Source organism: Anticarsia gemmatalis, chromosome 26 (genome assembly GCF_050436995.1).
Source record: "Anticarsia gemmatalis isolate Benzon Research Colony breed Stoneville strain chromosome 26, ilAntGemm2 primary, whole genome shotgun sequence".
Classification (NCBI taxonomy): Eukaryota; Metazoa; Arthropoda; class Insecta; order Lepidoptera; family Erebidae; genus Anticarsia; species Anticarsia gemmatalis.
Genome location: NC_134770.1, coordinates 6,853,541 through 6,876,109, shown reverse-complemented (window position 1 = coordinate 6,876,109; position 22,569 = coordinate 6,853,541). Strand labels below are relative to the sequence as shown.

The window sequence follows — 22,569 nt, the reverse complement described above, 5'->3', positions numbered from 1 at the left end:
AATAAGTACGAGGAGTTTCCGACATTTAAAATGGCCTTAAATGATTTCTGAAATGGATTCGATAGACTTGGTCTATGGTTTCAGATTTCACACAGTAAAGTAGAGTTTGTTTGTTTGTTATTACCTATTTTTGATCCTATAACTGTCCTACTGCTGGGCAAGGATCTAGCCTTTCTTATGATAATATTTGAAAAAGTACACGCTATTTAACAACTAATAATCGTAATTTTTAGAGCTTAAAATACTACATTTAACTAAAAACTAGAGTCAATTAATATTGACAAATAGTGCAAATCAATTATAATTTATCGCTAACAAATCACTTTATTTACCATAAATACATAAATTAGTATAATGTACACGTTTTATTGTGCATAATTACGAACGAATTTACATCTAATTTTATGCATTATCGGTTCAAATTAATTTTCAACCGAATTCCATTTAGATTTCTATACTGAAATTGTGTTTATGTACTACTAGAATTATTATAGCATTTGCTAATTTTATGCATTTCCTTAAATGCAGAATTATACTGAGTTAAAGGAAAACAAATTGTAGATACAATGTGCAACCTGCACTTGGTCAGTGTAGTGTACTTATGATATTACCCCTCTCTTGTTCGGGAGAAGACCATTGCCCAGCAGTGGGACAAAAAAAATATAATAAATCTTAAACTATGCCTTAGCTGCGTTCAATTCTTACTGCATAATATATTGATCTTATATTGAAGACAGAAACAAAATAACAATCACTCATATAATCCCAACGAAAATACTATACTTGTTTCCTAATTACGCAAGCATTTGTATACCAAAAAAGCGTTTTTGTCTTTTCATTTAGGAGTATCTGATTTGTTGTCAAATATCATACTATAAACTTAGTCAATCATTCGCTATAAACAACAAATAAAATCAATATATAACTAAACCGCACTAAGATTACCCTAAACAAAGAAACACCCCTGAAAAGTAACCAAACAATGTGACAAAGGTTACATTCTACAGGTGTCGAGAATAAGGATGTCACGCGAACAAATTCACTGAAAGAAAATATCTTCTATCATTAACTGTCTAACTAATTAACGTCGTGTTTATCTCTGATTAGTTATACAGCGTATTTTCTCTTAGTTATTATTATTTACAGAATCATATTCACAATAAATAAAAAAAAAATATTTTTTCTAAGATTAACTTACGATTGTAAACTCTTGCAACTTTACTCATAATACATATTATAATGTAACGAGTCTACGTGATTGAAAATTAAAGGTTAAGATACCTTATTTGTTTACCCGACGTTTAGATTGAATTGCATTTCAATCGCATTTAAGACCCTTCACATAATAATATAAGAATAATTTTACTTTAATTAAATTTACTTGAATACTTACAATCTTTTATAAATATAAGTAAAATTAATCAATTTTAAAACTGCATAATAACTTAAACAGTCTGTATAACTAACAACGACGTATATTAATAAGAGAATAAAATCACGGCGACATCAAAGCGCTGTGTAAACAGACATCGGACGCGCAGTTTATCAAGTACATAGTATTGATCTGCCCTGCCCGGCCCGGATGCAGGCCCTAGAAATTTCTAGACCCCCGTAACTAGCCCTCAGTACGCATGTTCCGAACCCCGGGGATTGGGAGCTCGTGCTATAAATAAACTTGAACGCAGTGCCGGACTCCTCCATGTAACTTTACAATTTATGCACTTGCAGATTTTGTTGGTGAAAATTTTAAAGGTTGATGTTGGGTGTTTAAGTTGGGGTTGTTGATTGGATAGATGGATGGATAGAGTACTGTTAAGTTTATTTGAGTTTTCAACTTTTATATGTAAAATATTATTTTCAAAAGGTACTACGTACTTAGTACCTGCCATGTTGTAATTCAGTAGAGAAAAAAAAGTATATTTTGATGTTCATAATTATATTTTTATCTTTGTATTTTGGAGTTAATTAAAATCATAAAAATATGGTATTGCTATGTTAATTTTTAAATTATTTTAAAAATAACATTAAACTTCCTTAAGTTTAGAAGGGTCTTATGAGAAGTGGAACTCAAGAAATCTTAAGTTTAATATGGTCTCATGAAACTCAAGTACCATTCCTTGGGCTTGTGTTGTTTTGTTGACAAAACTTTAGTTGACTTATATTCATGGTCACATATAGGTATTTGTTTCAACTTAGGTCTATTTTGAAATTAGTCCTTAAAGTTTAAAAAAGTTTTCTTTAGTTCATAGAATAGTCGAAATGTTTAAAGTGAGTTACTTAAAACTTTCAAATTATTATTTAATTATATCTCTTTTTGAATTTGGTAACTTTATGTGTGTTACATAAAGTTTATTGTCAACCACTTTAACTTGAGCTTTTTATAGCCAAATGTTACGAACTTTCAAAGTGTTTGCATAAACATAAAAAAAAACTTTTTATATCAAACTTACAAAACACGAAATTAACTATCAACTAACAGACTAAGTCAATTAAGTTGAACTTAAGAAAGAGTAAACCTCAATAAGTAATAAAATGATAATAAATCAAATAAATATTTAGGATGTTATGATATATTCCGGGTGGCACCTGCCCTGTTGCATTTTAATCAATCAAGTGATGCATGCGCGCTGCGTTGGCTGTTCCCTTTACGAGTGTGTCCTCACCGGCCAGGTTTTGTGCGAGCTCCGCGCCAAATAGTCGTTTGACAGCAATGATTTATTGCTACGCGCGATACTTACATTAAAATAACATAAGTTTCATGTGTTTTGTGACTGAAATTTTCACGTTTTCCATCGCCGCGTGTGTTTGGCTATAGACTTTTGACTTTTAAAAGCAAATTTTCAAGATTTGTGTTTTTAAAGCCGGCTTTTTTGATAACTGTTGCATTGAAATTTTTCTTTTCGAATGTGAAGAAGTGTTTTCTCGCATGTTACTTTGAAATTCGCGTGTTTTAAAACATATTGTTCATAGTGCCGGTGTATAAGTGGTTATTTGTATACTTTTTTGCCCAATTCTTTCCTCTCGTCTGGCATATGGCTACCATCTTTCGCCGGCTTGCGATTTCGCAAACCTGTTGCGTATTTTGTCGCCGGTTTTAAAAGTCGTATTAACTTTTCTCGGGGCTTCTTGACTTGACATTTTGGAGTTAAATATAACTTTGGTTTTTTTTATAGAGAGAGTATGACTGTATAAGCAGTCTTATTTAGTAATATAAGTACTCTTTAAAATCTATGCTTTCTTTATTAAAACAATGAAGATTGCGCGATATTTTTAGATTTTTTTTTATAAATGGGATTATCTCTGCAAGTATAGCAAATATTCTAAAAATTCGTTCACTATTTGAAAGATACTATAGATAGGCTTTAAATTATTTGCAAAATGTATCAGCAAATTAGTTAATTTTGAGGTAGACTGGCGCCGGCCGGTAGTACGCACATATCTTGGCGTTAAAGTTATTGTACAATGCTATGCGTTATATAAATCGCAAATGCATTCTTAATAATGACAGTTTGATATTTTCTAATTGTTAGATGTAAACATTTGTAACGCTTGTTTGAAATGTTTCATCCTTGCATTAATTATGCTAATGTGAGCGTTGGCGGTGAAGGCGGCAGCCGTTTTATCTACATCGTTGGATAGGGTTGTCGCACATTGAATTGAGCAACAAAATATTAAGTTTATCAATTAAATAATCTTAAATGATCGTTTTCTTTGCCCACATTGGTTACAATTAACAAAACAATAACCAAATCCTAATTAGTCCCATATTTCATAACAATATTTTTTTCCTTATGACTTTAGCAATAAATCAATAGTCAAACCTATTTTTAGACAGTGGGCTGAGTGGGCATAAAGATGGCTACCATGGACGCGCATTTCAAAGTGCGCGGCACTTTTCACGCGCATGCGTAGTAAACACTTCTTTGTTACATCTCATATTCGGTACTAACAGTTATCTATCCACAGTTACTGTGAAGGCTAGACGTTAACCAGTGAAATACAGTGACAATAAGTGAACTGACTAACCGATAATATCGATTAACTAAGCCAGGCAGAAAGACAAGTCGTACGCGATGATTGCCAACATCATAAGATTCATAGTCCTTCTGATCATCTTCATGGTCTTCTACAACTTATCCAGGGTACTAACTGGTCGAGTTGCTTTGCACATAATCACTCACGAGCTGTAAGATGGAGGCTGTACAAGAAAGATACAGATTGTTGAGAGAAGAAGTGCGACTACTTATCATTAAATTCATCGTTCTAGTGGCACTGGCAATACTCGTCAGTGATCTCATGGTCCTGTACAACATAGAAGGCCTCACACTCGTCGACCTTTTTAACTTTTTACTGTACTATATTATATAATAAAATCAAAAAACAGATTGCCAATAAATTCAATCAGGAAAAGAAGACGCTTAACAAGATTTCCGAAGCGTTCAGTTTTGGCGCCCAACAGGGGCCAGACATTCGTTTAACTAAAGGGTGTTCAACGTCTAGACTTCGCCTTTTAAGTTCTTTAAATCCAAGTTTCTGTTGCTGCCAAGTGCTTTCGAACTCATGATAGACAGTGAGACCATCAAAATTATAGCCTTCGTCATCTTAAAACTTCACATGCAAGAACATTTGGAGGACACGTGAGTATCTTTCCTTATCACGTTTTGATCTGTGTATTTTGCCCAAAGTGTCATTTTTCAGATCTAGCTCTTAAAATGTAGATTGTGAAATACAGGGTTGCAGGCTTTCTATAAATAGACTTCATGGAAATTCAAAATGGCGGTAGTTTACTGGGAAATCCAGGGGGTGAGGGGGCGCGCGGGGATGAATATCAGTGCCCGGGCTCGATCGATGAAGCACTAAGCAGTCAGATTCCGGCCGCAGGAGCAGCTAGTCCGCTTGCTGTCGCGCGATTTTAAACCATATTGAGTACTGGAACTATCTTATGCGCAGTTCAAGTATAAACCAGACTTTGTTCAAAGTGAAGGTTTAACTTAATACGGATAAAGTTATGTGTCGCGAGTGTAAATTATCATCTTTTAAAGGATTTTGTTTGGGATTGTAATCAACATGATGCCTTCCATGAAAAAGAGCAGAAAGAACTCTAATCGTCGCACGACAAGAAGGGCATTTCGTCTGTACATTATTCGACATTACACAATATTTGTCATCAGAACTGGCAATGTTTACACAATAATCGTCGTTCTGCGTATTTACTTGATCCTTCTTGAAAGACTCTGAGCTGCGCATTGACTGTTTTCGGGTAGAACGTAGAAAGAACACTTGCAGCAGAAGTATAAAGCACTTCCAAAGCATTTGGTAGATTGCCAATACAGTAGTTGACATATAGAAACATTTACGTGTCTAAGTGTCTTACTCTTTTATGGCAGAAGAAAAAGAGAGTAATATATTGCCAAGCGACGCTATATAACGCTTCCTATGTCTCTATTGAAGTCGTATTTTGATGGCAGGAATGCCAATTTTGTGAATACATGTGGTGCAAGAAAGATGACGAATATCTGCTCTGATGTCTAGTTGAAAATGATTGGCTTTCAGAAACTGTGTGTCTTGGTGAAGTAGTAAGTCAGTCTTAAATATTGCATTGGGTCTAAGCTTGTGATGTATGCAGGGATGACTGATAGAAGTTAGTGTGTAGTCTGATAGGTCTATATGAGTGCTAACTGTCCTCTAAACAGCGTATGTAGTGTTGAAAGAAATACTATATGTATCATTACGTATTGCACACTGCACCTTTGGCACAGTGGTTAAAATGGTCTTGGTAACTGCTGCGCCGGCTGTGGGGGGTTCGAATCTTACCCCGTAGAACATTTGTGTTTGAGTTGTGTCTAAAGAAGGCATAAGATCTGAGTAATGCTGTAGTTGTAAGTGATGATCTGAATGCTCTAAAATAAATAATAAATAACAATGTAGTTCTGAGAGATGTGAAAGAAGAAGAATGTTTTGTGCGAAACTAGTGATATAGGAATATCTATATAAGCTACTGGGTCTCTAAGTGTCTTAAAGATTGAGAGAAAGAGGGTATTTCTTGTGGAATGCTTGAAGATGTTGTAAATGGTCTATTTGTATTGTACTGACATCCAAGCAAGTGGTCGCCAGACAAAACTTTCAGTGTAAGCAAAATAACTGCAAAGTTAAGTCCTAGGGCTGTCAGAATATTAGTTCAGAAGAAACTAGTTTTTCTTGCTTAATGTAATGCATATAAACATCGACTGTAGACCATATTTTGTCAACTATACTATGTTTGTTAAAATGTCTCATTTCGTCTTCTGCCAGTAAGTCATCTTATTGTACAAGTTGTAAAAGTGTATTGAAAATGTCGCAAATCGGTGCAAAACTGTGGTTATATAGAACATTGGTCTCCCGTCTACCTCGCAGTGCGTCTTGTACCAGCTATTATTTCGACTTGTAAATATTATTTTTACTTTTATCTGCCACGAAATTGTCAAAATTTGTACATAAATTTTTCCGAGTTTCATCTCTTTGTTCTCTCGTGGAAATAGGGCGTAGCAGGTCTATTTTGGGGAAAACAAAATGGCGTCCCCATGCCGGTTGCTACAGGGTAGGGCGCAGGCGTCGGCAACGCCCTGTGACGTCAATCGGAAAGGCTTAACGCGGAACCGTTACTGAAATTGAAATAACGCTACACTGCGCGTGCGCGAAAACCTAACGCCCAAGAAATTACCTGAAATTACAAAATGGAGTCTGGGTTGTTCTAGATTACAGGTGATATGCGCATGTCTGGTCAGAGTCCTTTGTTCAATGACGCAGTTATTGAAACGAATATCAATATCTGTTATTACGTAATAGGGGGTGAATATTATGTAATTATATAGAATTTATAAGATGAATAGGGTATAATAGAAGATGTTTTTAAGATGATTAGTGCAAACGAAGAACTTAAGAAATATGATTCGTTTGCTGTAGTTGATATTAAGAATATCAAAATAGAAGAAATTGTTCCACAGTGTAAAAAAGTGGTAAATCTCAACAAAGCCTATGGTGCAAAAATATAATCAAATAAAGACATCGAGGAAAACGGTAGAAATGAGAAACCAAAAAAATGCGAAATGATTTAGACGTTTCTCTTAGAAAACCTGTGAGACAGTCTTAGATATTTCCGTAGTAGTCGTTCGTTGATAGACATAGGCCTTCTTTCTCATAGAATTATCTACTCTCTTCTTATTATCTCTTCGTAGCTATTAATTCCATATGGTGTTCCAGCCTTCCTTATTCTCTCTCTACATTTCGCCCATCTTTGTCTCGTCCTTCATAACATCCCATGCCTTCATCTCGCCGTAACACTCATCTCCATGAGTTAGATGTTGTAGTTTCATTCCTACCATTTTACCACCATGAGAAAATGAGATGTGTATACAAAATATTATAAATCAAGAGTGATTTTAAATAATATTGTTGATTGTTATCATCTGTAGCGTTTCAATATTAAATATTGTTTTAAGGCACAAGATTGCTTTGATTAAGTCAGATGAGTTTGAATACTTTAAGTATTTTTATACCGCGTTTTTATTTAGCGCCTTTGATGAATTCTTTCTAACTATTTATACGAACAGAGACATTTGTAATAATTCTTAAATTTTACCCATTACTGTCCCACTGTTGGGCTATTCTCTTAACGAGGGGGGCCTGAAAAGGCCTTGTGTCCACTACGCTACCCAAGAGCAGGATGTATCCTTTTAATAAGTGTTCTAGAGAACATAGGCACGTAAGGTTAGATTCACGACCATTTATTCACCATTAAAACAAATTATAGTTATTTATTTTAGAGTAATATCACATTTAAATAACTATGCCAATGACCAATCAAGGCGCGATATTCTCGAGGAAAGTATCTTCTAAAATCGTGCTACGAATTATACCTACCAAAATAAATATACCTGTGCAGTTTGCAATAAACCATTTCGTATAAGTATCGGCCTCAAATTGCATTATATTTCTTCACACATTATGTCGCAAATACAAGATTTGAATCTGTAATTGCAACAAGTACTTATCGGTTTAAGAAACAGGTATTACTCGATGTAATATTGTAATACTTCGTAACACTTGTTACAACGTCTGCATTTTAAAAAATCAAGTTGTAATCTTAAGATTCGATAATTATTTGGGATATACTCAAATTCCACCTTTCGGCCTAAATCCTAGGTACTTTATAATGGGCTTTTAAATTAGGCAATCACTACGAAAACATACATATGCTTAGCAATAGATCTTAAGGTACAATTCTTGACATAAATCTCTTTTAAAAAAAATCATGTCTTTACAAAAAGTAAACATTTATTTAGCTCTTTTTCAGTGAGTACATATTGAAAGTACTAAATTGTTATAGGCAATCATTTTACTAACTGACTAACAAATGCTACATCAATTTCTACAAACTAAAGATGTTTTCTGACACAAAGAGCGGGCAATAATTCATGAAAAATAACATACATAATAATATATGAAATCGGCCTTAAGTAACCTTTTACCAGTATGCAGTTGGCAACAAAAACGTGCCTACCACACAGGCCTTAGACCTCACAGTTGAACCAAATAATGCATGTGTCAACGAACACACTGTGTCCATACATCGCACGTTTAAGTCGAACAATCGCGCATACTGCATGCGTCCATCACAATGCCATTCATAACTAACGAATATTAATTGTTTTATTATCTACGCTTTTTTGTTAAGGAAATGGTCAAAAGATCTAGAATATTAATTGCACTCTGTAGTCTGGGCGGTAGAGTTTGCGACTACTGATAACGAGGTCTCGTGTTCGATTCCACGGTCTTGCAAAGTCATCATCATGGCTTAGCCTTTCTTCCAAACTTATTGGAGTGTTTTAACATGGAGCGACTGCCTATCTCACCTTCACAACCCCTGGGCTATAACACGGTACTCTTCAGCAAGATTGTCAGACTTTCAAGTCTGATTACTGTTAACGACTGTCAAAGATCTTCGATATTGAAGGCCGGGACCCACAATTTAACGTGCCTTCCGAAACACGGAGGAACTCGATATGTATAAGATGGCCACCCATCCACGGAACAACTTCGGCAAGCGAAGCTTAAGCTCGATTTTTTAAATTGGTCTTATCATGTTGTCAATAGCAGGCTAAGTTTAGTTAAGTATGCAGCATGAAATAGAAGCATTACCTCCTATTATAAGGGACTAAATGACTATTAAACTGGAACGAAACGTGACTGCGTTTAATGCACTTCGGGGGCTCGGACTTCACCTTAAAATATCGATCGTTGATTTGATTAATAAATAACCAAGCTCCTCTCGTACAAAGTTTCATATCACTTTTAGGGTTCCGTTCCAAAAAGTAAAAACGGCACCCATCGTGCGAAAGTCCGACTCGCACTTGACCGATTTTTAACCTATGCGGGGACGATTAAAAAAAAACTGTTTTCAAAGGTCTAGTTCTCATCATTTCTATAGTTAGTTTCCTACAAATCTCTTCAGTGGTTTAGCTATGCCGGTGTTACAAACCTAACGCCATACTTTGTCATTTATAACATTAGGAGGATTATTAGTGTACAGTTATGGGTCTAAGTGTCGGACGTAGTGTTAGCGGGTCTTATACCTAGGTAGGCCTAAGTGTTACACGGGATTTCCGTTACATTTGAATGAATTTAAATCGTCTGATTAGTACACATTACTTTTGGGGGACAGAAACCAGTTGTACACACCCCATTTTATTTGTACGTAGTACTTGACCTATTTGTACCATTTAAGAGCATGTCTCTTTTAAAAAAGGGACATAGTTTATAAATCTGGCGAATTCTGTTTTGATAGAATTAACTTGCCCCAGTAAAGTGGTAGAAAACTATTTTATGTATTTTTAAATATCTTCACAATAATGTAGCGTTTTGGACTTAAAAACTAAATATATTTGTAACTAACTGACTTACTTACCATGTTTCCACTACGTTGTAATTTGACTATATCCGTGCTTAAGATGGCAGGCAAAGTCAGTCATGCTGTTTGCTTGACCCATTCTAGTGCTAGGATGGTTAATTTACGAAATAAAGAAATACAGGATTACTGACCTACCTTAAAACGGAAGGGGATAGATCTTAGTCCAATATTGCTTAGCAAAAGGCATCTCTCATAGTTTTTTATCTTAGTCAGTCTCTGGCAATTTCTATAATATTGTATAGCATAATAAAGACAAAAAATCAATTGCTTCAATAATATTTACGTTATGAAATGAGTCTAGTGACTCAAGTTACTTTTGCATAAGTCAATTAAATGATTTATCTTAAACCGGTTACTGTATAGAAACTTAACATAATTGTTGATTTTTATCGACAAGTGCTCTAATAACTTCATTATTGAATCGTTATTAAAATCTATTTACTGTCTTTTATCTATTGACTAATAATAGGGTTTATAAACTAGACAAATTAAAACAAAAAAGGCGATATTAATACTTTAATAAACGTATGAAATACCGGTGATATTATGCCATGCCGTTGAACTTAATCCAGAAAAAAAAGCCATTTTTAAAGAATTCGCTGTTATAAGCGTACTGATACCTGCCACACAGGTTCTGATATAATCAGTAATAGCTATGCTCTACACATTAACTCACTTTCATGGTGATTACCTCGTTTCATTAGGTCGTACAAATATATTAGACAGCTTATAGACTTCTTTATAAATGGGCTTATCATACAAAAAAAGAAATAACTCAATGAGCCTGTAAGTTTCAGAGATAATCGCGATCTAAGAAAAATCACTTCCGCTGTCTTACAATAGACGCGATTGGTACTAAGTCTATGGCGCTGTCTCCACGGGCGAGAGAATCGCGACGAGTCCGCCCTTGTATCGTCGGACAATCTCCACGAACGAGCGATAATTCCGCCCTATTTACTTGTTACTCACACGAATATTACCACTGAACTAAATGATGCGATTAACATGACAATACAACAAAAACCTGACTTAAAGCTTGTGAAAAGGAATCAAAGCGCCGCTAACGCACACAATACGCACACATTATGACCAATTTGAATGTTAATACATTATTTGGGTTAAGTACTACCCACATTATGCTTAGGCTTGTGACACATTTGATGCGGTTTCTTATGAATTTGATTCGTGCCTACACTCGTGTAGGCAGTTTGCTACATACAAATAATTTACCTTCAGGCGCAGTCGTGTGATTATTAAGTATATAAGTATATTTATCAGTTATTTGGTTACCATAATACAAGCTCTGCTTAGTTTAGAACCAAATGACCGTGAGTTGTCCAACAATATTTAACAATAATATGCTAGACGCTAAATGATTTTAAAGTTAATTTCCCAGATTATAGCATTAATATCTTAATACTGGTAGAGATTAGAATTTCACGACTTTTCTGGACAATAAGATCATCTACTGACCATAGTCTAATGTGAGCAATAAGGACATTGTTTTCGCGTACAAACCAGGGTCAAACATAATAATGCGCATAGCCGCGCGATTTTTGTTTTTGCCACCCGATTTGCGTGTGGTCTTAGTTAGTAATGCTGAAGGGAACGACGTCTCTTTTAGCCCGCATGTTTCCCTACGTGTCTTGTTTCGATGTTTAAGCAGCAGCAGCTTGTTGTAATAATAATTAATTTAACCCATTAATGTTTCCACTGCTGGGCAAGGCTCTCCTTCCATTATGAGGGAGGGGCTAGGCTTTAAGTCCTACGCTGGCCAATTGCGGGTTGGGGACTTTGCGTACCGTCAAAAACTGTTCTTAAGAACTCTCAGTCATGCAAGGTTGCATCACGATTTCTAATACACACATGATTTCGAAAAGTCATTGATGTATGGCTATACAAATACACAATCTTAAATGGCGCCTTCTTATCTTGCATTCACACCCACTTAACTCTAATTTCGACTATCTATCGTATAAGTCAAGTCGTAGGTTGACCAACCTAGTGTCAAAGTTGTTCAACCCGCCCGAAAGGCTGAAAAACAACCGGGACTGCCTTTTTACGAGCCCTCCGAAGCGCGGAGACGCTCAAGTCAAATACCACTATGCGGTCACCCATCTATAGAATTACCGCGCCAATGGTAGCTTAACCCACAGATCGTTTCCGATCGGTGAGCACAACTGGCTATGAGCGCCTTTTAATTTTGACTTAACCGCGCAATATGTGCTACACCTTATGTCCCACAATTTTGTGTCCAGTGTGTGGTGGTTCTTAAAGCCGGTCATGTAATAGTTTCGTTAACGTGACCTTCTGTAAACGACCACGTCCGTCCAGTAGCTGTTACGCAACTAACCTGATCTTGTTTGTATTCGTGATCTTTGAAAGGGAAGGAACCTTTCTTTCTTTTAGTCCGATTCACGAAATGAGCCTTAAATCACAAAAAACAGCTATTGAAAAGAATCCTACTAATATTATAAATGCGAAAGTTTGTGTGTATGAATGTATGGATGTTTGTTACTCTTTCACGCAAATACTGCAAAATCGATTACGATGAAATTTGGTGTGTAGTTAGCTGAAAACCCAGAATAACACATAGGCTACTTTACTACTCTACTTTTTATCCCGGAGTTCCCGAGGGATCGGGATTTACACGGGAAGGGTTTCCACGCGGACGAAGTCGCGGATGGCCTCTAGTCGATTATAAAGTTAGCCCGCTTCTATAGTCCAAGTTGTATGCTACTGCCAATTATGAGGTCCCGGGTTGGGTGCATGGGTCAGGCATAGTGCAATTGTATTTACCAATATCTGTTATATTTCTATAGCAAGAAGCTATTAAACAAGCTCGGTATATGGCAACTGTATGATTAATTAAATAGTTCCTAGTGATTAATACTTATTGCCTTATATTGATAATAAGTGACTAATGCCTACATTTAAAAGGATAACAAACATTATACACAGTGTACAACACAGGAAATTAAGAATTTCAATGTAATGCACAATGAAATTAAAAACTTTAATCAATGATTTAATCTTTCTGATATATCAACCGGTGGTGGTGGAAACCACAGAAAATCTGGCCAACAGTTTTCAAGTTTATCATAGACAGACAGAAAAACAGATTTCCAATATCATTTTATTATGATGTGGTTTCGTTCATCAGATCTTCAACGAAACATGATGACTTCCAAGAAATTCAACTCTAACCAACTGTAAAATTTGTCATTGCTCTTCGCTACTATTTCATTATCAGCTCTTGATTATAAAGCTATTGGACAGACTTCGCAACCATTTTAAGCAATAAAAGGTTTTTTTGAAATCATGCGTTCCCGAGTAATCGAGGGACATACATCTGCAATCGAGAGAATTAAAAAAAACAGCGTCCCCCCTAAATTTTAACCCCCAACGCAAGAAGAGGGGTGTTACAAGTTTGACGTGTCTGTCTGTGTGTGTGTCTGTCTGGAGTATTTTTTAGAATTATTCATACATTCTTAGGTACTTTAAGATTAAATTTCTTTTATTATTTTTTTACTCTTTTAAAATAAATTAAGTTCTTGTGTCGGGGTTTTTTTAAATTTTTATTGAAGTTATTTAGTATGTAAGTAACAATAACTGAGTGCACTCCGTACACTACGTGTGCTCACATTGTCCTTATTTTTGCCTTGCAAATCAATGCGTTACCTTCCTGTTGTATCAATGTCACACGTTTAACCTCATGTTGTATTGCATAAATCAATTACATTGATACCGTGTACATATGTGTATTAGCTACAACATATTTATCGTAAATACATAATATCGCGCCTTTTTCCTATACCAGTAGGCGGAGACAAAACAATGATACTAATGGCATGATTTACAGGAAAAGTAAGCGTTTTATAAATATTAAAACCGAATGTTTTAGACTGTTATTATAATAGCCAACAATGTAAATCTACATGTAACATGCAATGCATTATTTTTTTAATAAGTTAGTGGTATTTTTTTTAGCGTACTGGTCATATGTAACTTAATTATTTATTTCCTTCCGATTATCCTTGAAAGAATTTTCATAAGATTTTCACCGAAGATGCTTAATGTTTTTTGTAGAAATTATCTGAAACATGACGATCACATCAAAAACTGTGCCTCGTTTAAATTCCGAGTTGAAGAAATGACAAAACTGTTCGCCATACATCAAAATTTCCAAAAAATAGTTCGTGTAATAAAAAATTCGTGCATACAATAAACAAGTTCATGCATTAAATTTCCTTTCGGTGATACTTGCCCTTTACAAAAACGTGTAGGTAACGGCGTAGGTCGATGGGTCTTTACGTAACGCACTGGTCTGATTTACGTAATGTGGCCGAGTGGCGGGCCTCGCCACTTGGAAGGTTATATCCAATTTATTGCTTTATGTACAGACATAAACAGGGAGTTTCGCAGATATTAAAAAAAAAAATGACACAGAGTAGCTCGTGGCTTAGTTAACAACAGCCGCGCGGATCGATTTCTGAGGGTAAGCCACGCTTGCCGAGGTTGATCTGTGGATGGGTGACCATCTTATACATATCGAGTTCCTCCGTGTTTCGGAAGACATCTTTGACAGGTGTTAACATTAGTCAGAAGCTTGAGTCGGACAACCAGTCTTACTAAAGTGTATCGTGTTATATACCAGATAACTGGGTTGTGACGTGGAGTATCCGATTGGAGGTACCGCGTCCTGGCCACCTTATGACCGTAGAAGGAAAAGTACTTATACGAATCTGAGAACTATTAAGAGAGACATCTATCATTACTTACGGCCAGACCACCGTGAATGTTACCTTTATTTTAAAATCTAACTAAATACCTACATACCTAACAGATGGTCGTTACGGGTGTTCACATAAATATTTTATTAGTCTAGACCCGTAATTGGCAGTCTGCCTGTCATTAGCGTCTTACATAAAGCAAACAACCGCTTTATCTATTTATTACTACGACTTTAAGGGTTTTAAAGATCATCATCACTTAGGACACTCGATCGCTGCTGGGCATAGGCCTCTCCAATATAATAGGATAGTTGAACCGACTAACGAAAAATGATTAAACTCGTACTTGTAAAACCTTATCCCTTCCCCTCGTTTGATGGAGACCCTTGCCCTGCAGTGGGACAGAAATAAGGTAAAAAAAAAACTTGCAAAAGGTTAATCTAAAATTATCATGTGGTGTTATTTTCTTCCTAATTAATGTTGAGATTAAAATTATAACGGACTAGACACAGATCATTAGATCCCAACGAAAATAAGACATTATGACGTCACTATGTCGTATTTCTATGCTAAAATATGTTATTGACATTTCATGCAGAGTAGTTCATTTTGACTGGTAGTCAACTAACCTATTCCAAAACGCCTGATTTTGGCCCGCCCTCTACCTATGGGGTCCTTAGGTTACAATTACCCAGCAGTGGGACATTAATGGTTTTTTACTTGACTTTGTGCATATGTTTAGCAAGTTTTGTAGCTAACTGTACAATGTACATAGTTATAAGTGTAAGGAAGATACGGTTATAATATAAAGATCTTTATTTTATTATCTTGCGGTTCTAAAAAGGTTTTTAGAAGGGTGTAACTTTTTGATGTTGGATGTCAAGTAAAGTAAGGTTATCTAGGAAGAAATATTTGATAAATTAAAATGTTTCTTCTGACGACCGGTGCCAATATCATACCTTTAGATAGAGGTTAAGATAGAATTGTTACTAGGCGATTAGGATTTCGGTATGATATCGACACCGGTGATAAATTAACAAATTTTTAGAAATAAACTGTTCCGCTCTGTTAATCATATTGATTTATAATTCTTGCTACATATGCTATTACGCTGATTTTTATACATACGTTTCCTTCTTGCAGAAACAAAATGTTCCAAATTTTTTATGGGCTATGTTTGGATCGTAAGAAAAAGCCGGTTACTAATGAATAAGTGTCGGTTAGCTTATCAAATAGAATGTTGACAGATCCTCCCATAAAACAGCTGTCACATTTACCGGATAGATTAACCAATACTTATCCATAAGTGGTAAAACTGGTCATTAAAATAGTAACTATTGTAAAAATATTGTATATCATCAAAACAATCACATAACAACTAACGGTATAACACAAATGAAGAATATCGGTCTTATCTTATCTTAGGGGTGGGGGTGCCAGTTAATGCCTGGCTGACAATTCGACCATTTCTGATCCTTTGTGTCACTCCTCCTTTGCTACTCTAGACGTTGGGGGGCAGGGCAAAACTTAACAGTTTTGCTATGCACCCCACCGGAAGCAGCCTGTAGTCTTCTGGTTTAGGGTAACCGCATCCTAGAAGATGCATTATTTTCCTTCCTAAAGCATCACACAAAAATATAGGTACTAATATTGTCTTTTCTTCCACAGCGAGCAATCAATAAGTAGCGCCAGGGCGTCTGTGATGGTTTACGATGATGGGCTCAAACGCTGGGTGCCTTCAGGGACCAGCTCCGGACTGTCCAAGGTCCATATATACCATCACACGCAACACAACACCTTCCGGGTAGTCGGCAGGAAACTCAATGATCATGAGGTTAGTTATATACCACTATTTTTCTTTATTTTTGTGGTCTTTAATGGCGTTAAGAAGAGTATCCGAGGGTCAGATATGAATAGTGTCGTGCTTGATTTAAATTGGGTAAATACAGGAGGATCGACAACAAATAATTGTCTCGTCAACTGCCTATATGGGTACTAGCTTTAAAGAAGTCTGTGTTGATGTAACGATCAATTAGTTAATTCTTCTTCTTCCTCGGTTAGAAGACTGTTGCAGAATTTATATCCTTTCAAGAACTTTCAAACAAGCAACGTTTTCATTAAAAAAAAAAATACTCCCTTTTGAAAGCGAAACGATAGTATTTAACACTTGTAGTCGCGCTAATGAGCATCGAAATTTTTGTTCTCTTCCAAAAAATTCACTTGACTTTCAAATGTGACTATTCTCGATAGGCAAAGTGATACATTAGATGCAGATAAAAATGACAGCTTCTGTGTTATCTGTTCAGTAATTCTTATCGAGATTGATAATGTCATCTGAATTTTGTAATATCTTACGAGAAGCCTATTCTTCACCTTGAATATGATAATAGAATATGGCTAACGTAACAATTTTAATACTTTAGTTAAAAATGCTCAGATATCGTTTAGGAGCTACTTAGAGCAATGCTGGGTCCTATACAGTCTGTATCTTGATAAGGCTTTCGATTGAGTTGATCTTGAGATTTTTGCTATTGATTTGTATTTGCCATTGAGTATAATAAAAAAGGAAAATAAGAAACTGTCTATTAGTGTCTATACATATCGTATCAATAGATAATTTGAAATTTTCTCTTGTCATTCAGATATTGCAGCATCATTGATACAAGCTTTGCCATCCGACAAATTATGGAGCCTAACATTAACTGAGCTGTGACAGTGCTTATTATTTTTAATAACTTCAGTAGTAACTCCTATCAAAAACATGCATAGAAGCACTTCAGAAAACATATTTTCAGCATAACTAACATGATAATTTCCTCCTAGGTGGTGATAAACTGCGGCATCGTCCGTGGTTTGAAGTACAACCAAGCCACGGCGACGTTCCATCAATGGCGCGACGCCCGTCACGTGTACGGCCTCAACTTCTCCTGTCGCGAGGATGCGGACAGCTTCGCCAGAGCCATGATGCATACCCTCGAGGTACGTCTTCCCAAAGACCTCTGACTCCTCAATCGATCATTTCGTCATAGTAACTTACGTTTAATACACGAACTGGTTAAGGGTCACAGAGGTTTGGGAATTACTTCGTCATGATTAATAGTTCAGGCTAGGTTTTTAAATACATGGAGTTTTGTAAATATTTTGCTATGTATGGCTATTAGCATAGGAATACCTCTGCCAACAAACTTTTGGTGCTCAATTGCGTGAATAAGTGATTTTAACTAAGACATCCGTGAAATGTCTTAAACAGCACCAAAAGAGGCAGATCCTAGATCTTATTTTATTAGATGATTCAACTCATATACATAGGTGTTTGTTCTAAATTTTGTGAGCATATTAAAGTTGCAGAAGAAAAGGTGTTCGTCGAGTTATATCTGTTCACCTCGTTAGTTACAGAAGACAAACGTATGTAAATCATTTTATGTCGTCGTAAATCATTGTATTCTCAAAACTGTTCTATGGTTATATTATTATTTCGATTGTGTGGGGCATAGACGAAAAGCAACAATTTTTTTTGTTTTCCGTGGTCAAATTATGAATGTTTGTGCAAGCCATTTATTATATAATACCTATAACTAGTGAATGCAATCCCGATCTCGCGAGATCCCGTGTATTTTTTCGGGATCAATCCCGAAGCATAATATGACGAGATCCCGTTCGGGACTGACAACGGCAACGAGACTTTCCATTTGCCAAGTAAATTTCTCATAATGAAAGAAATTAAATATATAATTACACGATTATATCGTCAAGAACCAACCCAAGTAGATACGATAGCATTAAACGAAGATGGCTTGCCACTTTCTAGGATTGCAGAAGATTTAAATATAAGTACTCCTGCTACACAAACTAATACTTAATTCCAAGAGGAACTAGAAGAAACTCTGCGAGCGTCTAAAAGTGTAAAAGGACTTTCACACACATATCACATTATACAAGCCGTTTTAATCGTATTATTTTTACTAACTAGACGGGATCCTGAAAATCTCGGGATCCCGCGGGATTGATATTTCTGATACCGAGGGATCTCGAGTTGATGATATCGAGTCGGGATTGCATTCCCTACCTATAACCCATGGCTTGCAGTCTCAGTAAAATATCTAAAGGCTTTTGCAATCGTAGTAACCCGGCTATTCGGGCACTATATTATTACTATGTTGGTATCAGTTCAAGACTTGAAATTACCTTTCAAAGATCGAGCATATTTGTAAAGAATTTGTTAGCAGTTTTAGTTACGTTTAAGGTGGTACTTCGATAGACCACCAGCCACGGCTAACAAATGGGGTTTTTGTAAATGGAAGATGGTCTCATACAATTATTGATGTGATTTATTTTCTCATCCATCAGTCATATTATCTGTGTCGCTACAATGCAGTGTATGTTACTGCAAGGGCTTTTCTTATTTGCCTTTCTTTTATGTTGATTCATCAATGTTTAAATGTGTACTACTCAGCCGAAATAAAATTATAAATACTATTTCTGTTTTCGGAAACAGATTGAGCTGAATAGTACATCTATATTAGTAGCCCACACCGTTGCCAACGCAAAGAAATTTTGCGAGATTTAAAGAAATAAAGAGAAGCGGCGAAAACAAAATTATCCTCCCATAGAACAAAATTTAGCTTACAGTTACATCATCAAAATTGGAACACCTTCTTCCAAATTTTGTAAAAAAATATTCTTTTCAAATTTCCCCACGATTCGGCCAACATCGGGTCCATCAAAACCCATCAATGGTACTAGATGACAAAAATCTGGCAAAAGCTAATTGGCAACTTTAGTGGCCTACGTGTTCCGTAGTGTTTGTAGTGAGAGCTGGTGTTATGTGCAGATCCTGGCCAACAAGCCGAGCGGCAACTCGGCGCCGCAGCCGCCGCAGCCGCCCAACCCGCCCGTGCCGTACAATGGACACAATAATGCGCACAATTATGATGAGGATATGGGGTACAGGTTAGTACATGCTTTGTTTTTGCAGGTTTGAAGAATTTTGTGGGAAACGAGAAGATTTCAGTTGCTTTGGAATAGTATTTATTTCAGGAATGCGTGACGAAACGGCAGAAGATGTATCACACTAGTGTTCATTTTGAATTATGCTACTCTATAAGATTTCGTATCAAATACAAGAGACTTACCACTTCATTGAACATTCATCAAACGACAGCCGGATGTCATATTCTTTCTAGATCTGCAATTGCAGAACACAGTTACATTTTTCCTAATTATTAGCAAATTCTATCACCTGTTACGGAAGCGTCATTTCTGGTCTCACGTGGTTAATGTGCTGGTCTCCAACAGAACAATGACGCGCGAGGACGCGGCGATCTTCCAGCAGCCGCAGTACCACGCGCCGCACAACCAGGCGCACCAGCACCCGCACCAGCAGCCGCAGTACCATGCCGCGCCGCAGCCCAGCCAGTACCACGCGCCGCACCAACACCACCAGGTAACCATGGACATTCAAACTTGACTAGTTTTGTAAAAAAATCTAATCATTTTTTTCAATTAGGTCAAATGCTGACATTTGTGATAGTCAATGATACAGAGAATGAATTTACCGCCAGTTCGAAAGGTGGTGCCAATGAGAAAAGCTGCCAATAAACTCCTGGCCACTCTTTTTAATCACTAAATGGTTTGAACTATCTTTCTTTTAGATTTTTATCATGTATGATGATGTAAGGAGCTACTACCAGCACTACCAAACAGACTTTGATCATAACATAATTTAACATAAATTAAATAAAATAGTAGGAAGCATGATGGGAGCATTACTTAATATTAGTATAAAAATCATAAGGCTGTTCCATCGGGCACCTATGATCTGGTACTTCCACATTTATTAAATAAAAACTAAAATGTTAGCCTGCTGTGTTATGGTAATGACATACCATCTGCCTGACCTGCATTTCTAAAATTACCTGCAAATTTCATAACTAGGCGCAACAGCCGACGCCGCCCGCGCCGCCCCCACACGGCGTGCACCACACACTGCCTCATCAGCCGAGCCAGCCGGTCGCACACCCCACGCCAGGACACCATCGTACTAACAGGTAACACACACAATACCAGTACTTCATGTTTAAACCCCTAAAATAAGTATTTAAAGACGTGTCTATTTATGATCTAATAAACGAATGGTCCAATTTTTATGCGATTTCTTTTGTTTTATATTTTTTTTAATGTTGAGATTAAGTAAATTAGTCACCTTCCGAAATTGATATCTGTTACTGTATTGTAATAAAGAAGCTAGCGACATCTTGTGGACGATAGTGGAACTATAAGTCTTTTTTACATTCAATTTTGAAACTAAGTGCCGGTTAGGCACGTCTTCTGACTAAATATCGGTTAGGTTATATCAGTTTAAATATTGTTTTTTTTTCATACATATTATGCTAGCAGTAAACGTGAAACTACTGCTAACTTAACATTACTGGAATTTTATCGTTTATTGTGGTTCAAATGTCATACGTAGGTCATGTATGGCACATTTTTCCTTCCTTCATTTGACCTTATCTACGAACTTTGTTTTCAAACACAATAGTGATGATTTTGTATTGTGCAGTGCTCCAATGCCACCGAACATGACGCTGTCGGCCGCGACCGGGGCGCCAGCACCCCCGCCAGTGCCGCCTCATCAGAACTTACCACCACCAGCCAATGTAAGTACATTAAACCAATTTTGAACTTTTTAATATATAGTTATTATTAGTATTATGTTGTTGGCTACAGATATAGAGTATGGATTTAGTAAATGAGTATAATAGTCGATAATGGAGATAAAAATGTGAAATATTTTCTTTTTCATAGGGTCCACTAGCGCCACCTACACCGCCCGCCGCACCTCAACCACCGCCTATGGTAAGATTTAAATTTATTATCATATACTTTTAACTACATTACTGCCATAATACAGTATTTCTAGCCACTTATACTGTTTACGTAGACATTAAACATCGGTCTTGTTAAGTTAACGAGCATGAACTACTAACACTATAGTAATAATTTTACAAGTCAACGTCCTCGAATTAACTTAGTATCCGGCTGGATCTTAGCTCACTCTTTTCTTGTATGTAGATGGTCCAGCAACAGATAGTAGCGGCCCCTCCCGCGGCTCCCCCGGCGGCGGCGGCAGGCCCCCCTCCCCCGCCGCCGCCCCCATCAGGCGCGGCAGCCCCCGCGGCTGGCGCCGTGACGTCCCCGCCGCCGCCGCCCCCGCCGCCCGCGCCCGCGCCGCCGCCCGACGCTACCGGGCTCGCCGCGCAGCTGCAGCAGGCGCGCCTCAAGAGACAGGCCAAGGTACGAACCTTTTGAACGACTGCATTAATTTAATCTAAACGTTCTGGGGTAGCGAGGAATATTATGCTGATTCCCAGCCCCATAGGCTTGTTGTCACCTCCTCTCATAATCAATTTTTGTATCAACCACATTGTAAATCTTAAAAATCTTAAAAAAAAAAAAAAAAAAAAAAAAAAATTAATAAATGTTTTTATGTTAAATGATTTTGATTCACAAAAATAAGTTCAGTTGCTGTCGATTGGAACTGTCTTGTCAAATTTTAGTTAGAATTAGATACTTGATTAACTACAGACAAGACATGCGAGTTAGTTTATAACCGGAAAGCCACTGATACTGAATAACACTCATATGTGAGGCATTTAGAAACGTTTTCAGTAGATATACTTTTGACAACATCATTTTGTCCTTCCACCAGCAGACCAACGGCCAGGCGACAGAAGCAGCATCCCCCCCGGGCGGCGCGGAGCACTCGGGCTCGTCGTCGTCGTCGTCATGCTCGGCGGCGCGCGGCACGCTCTCGTGCATGATGAACGAGATGCAGCGCACGCTCGCCAGGCGACGGGCTCATCTCGATAAGGCTGAGGTGAGCACACTAGC

The 22,569-nt window shown here is 37.0% G+C and overlaps 1 protein-coding gene across 2 annotated transcripts in view; it reads left to right on the top strand.

Moving 5' to 3' along the window:
• ena (ENAH actin regulator enabled) overlaps window positions 1-22,569 on the top strand; it is a 66,636-nt gene that overhangs the window by 30,149 nt on the left and 13,918 nt on the right. Inside the window, exons 3-11 of one of the 2 annotated variants that reach the window (XM_076131852.1) lie at window positions 16,348-16,513; window positions 17,503-17,658; window positions 19,511-19,629; window positions 19,975-20,122; window positions 20,614-20,726; window positions 21,239-21,335; window positions 21,484-21,534; window positions 21,751-21,972; window positions 22,391-22,555. In XM_076131852.1, coding sequence (XP_075987967.1) covers window positions 16,348-16,513; window positions 17,503-17,658; window positions 19,511-19,629; window positions 19,975-20,122; window positions 20,614-20,726; window positions 21,239-21,335; window positions 21,484-21,534; window positions 21,751-21,972; window positions 22,391-22,555 — 1,237 coding nt within the window. Of the gene's footprint in view, window positions 1-16,347; window positions 16,514-17,502; window positions 17,659-19,510; window positions 19,630-19,974; window positions 20,123-20,613; window positions 20,727-21,238; window positions 21,336-21,483; window positions 21,535-21,750; window positions 21,973-22,387; window positions 22,556-22,569 lie in introns of both variants that reach the window. The other variant, XM_076131851.1, reaches the window with a different exon arrangement.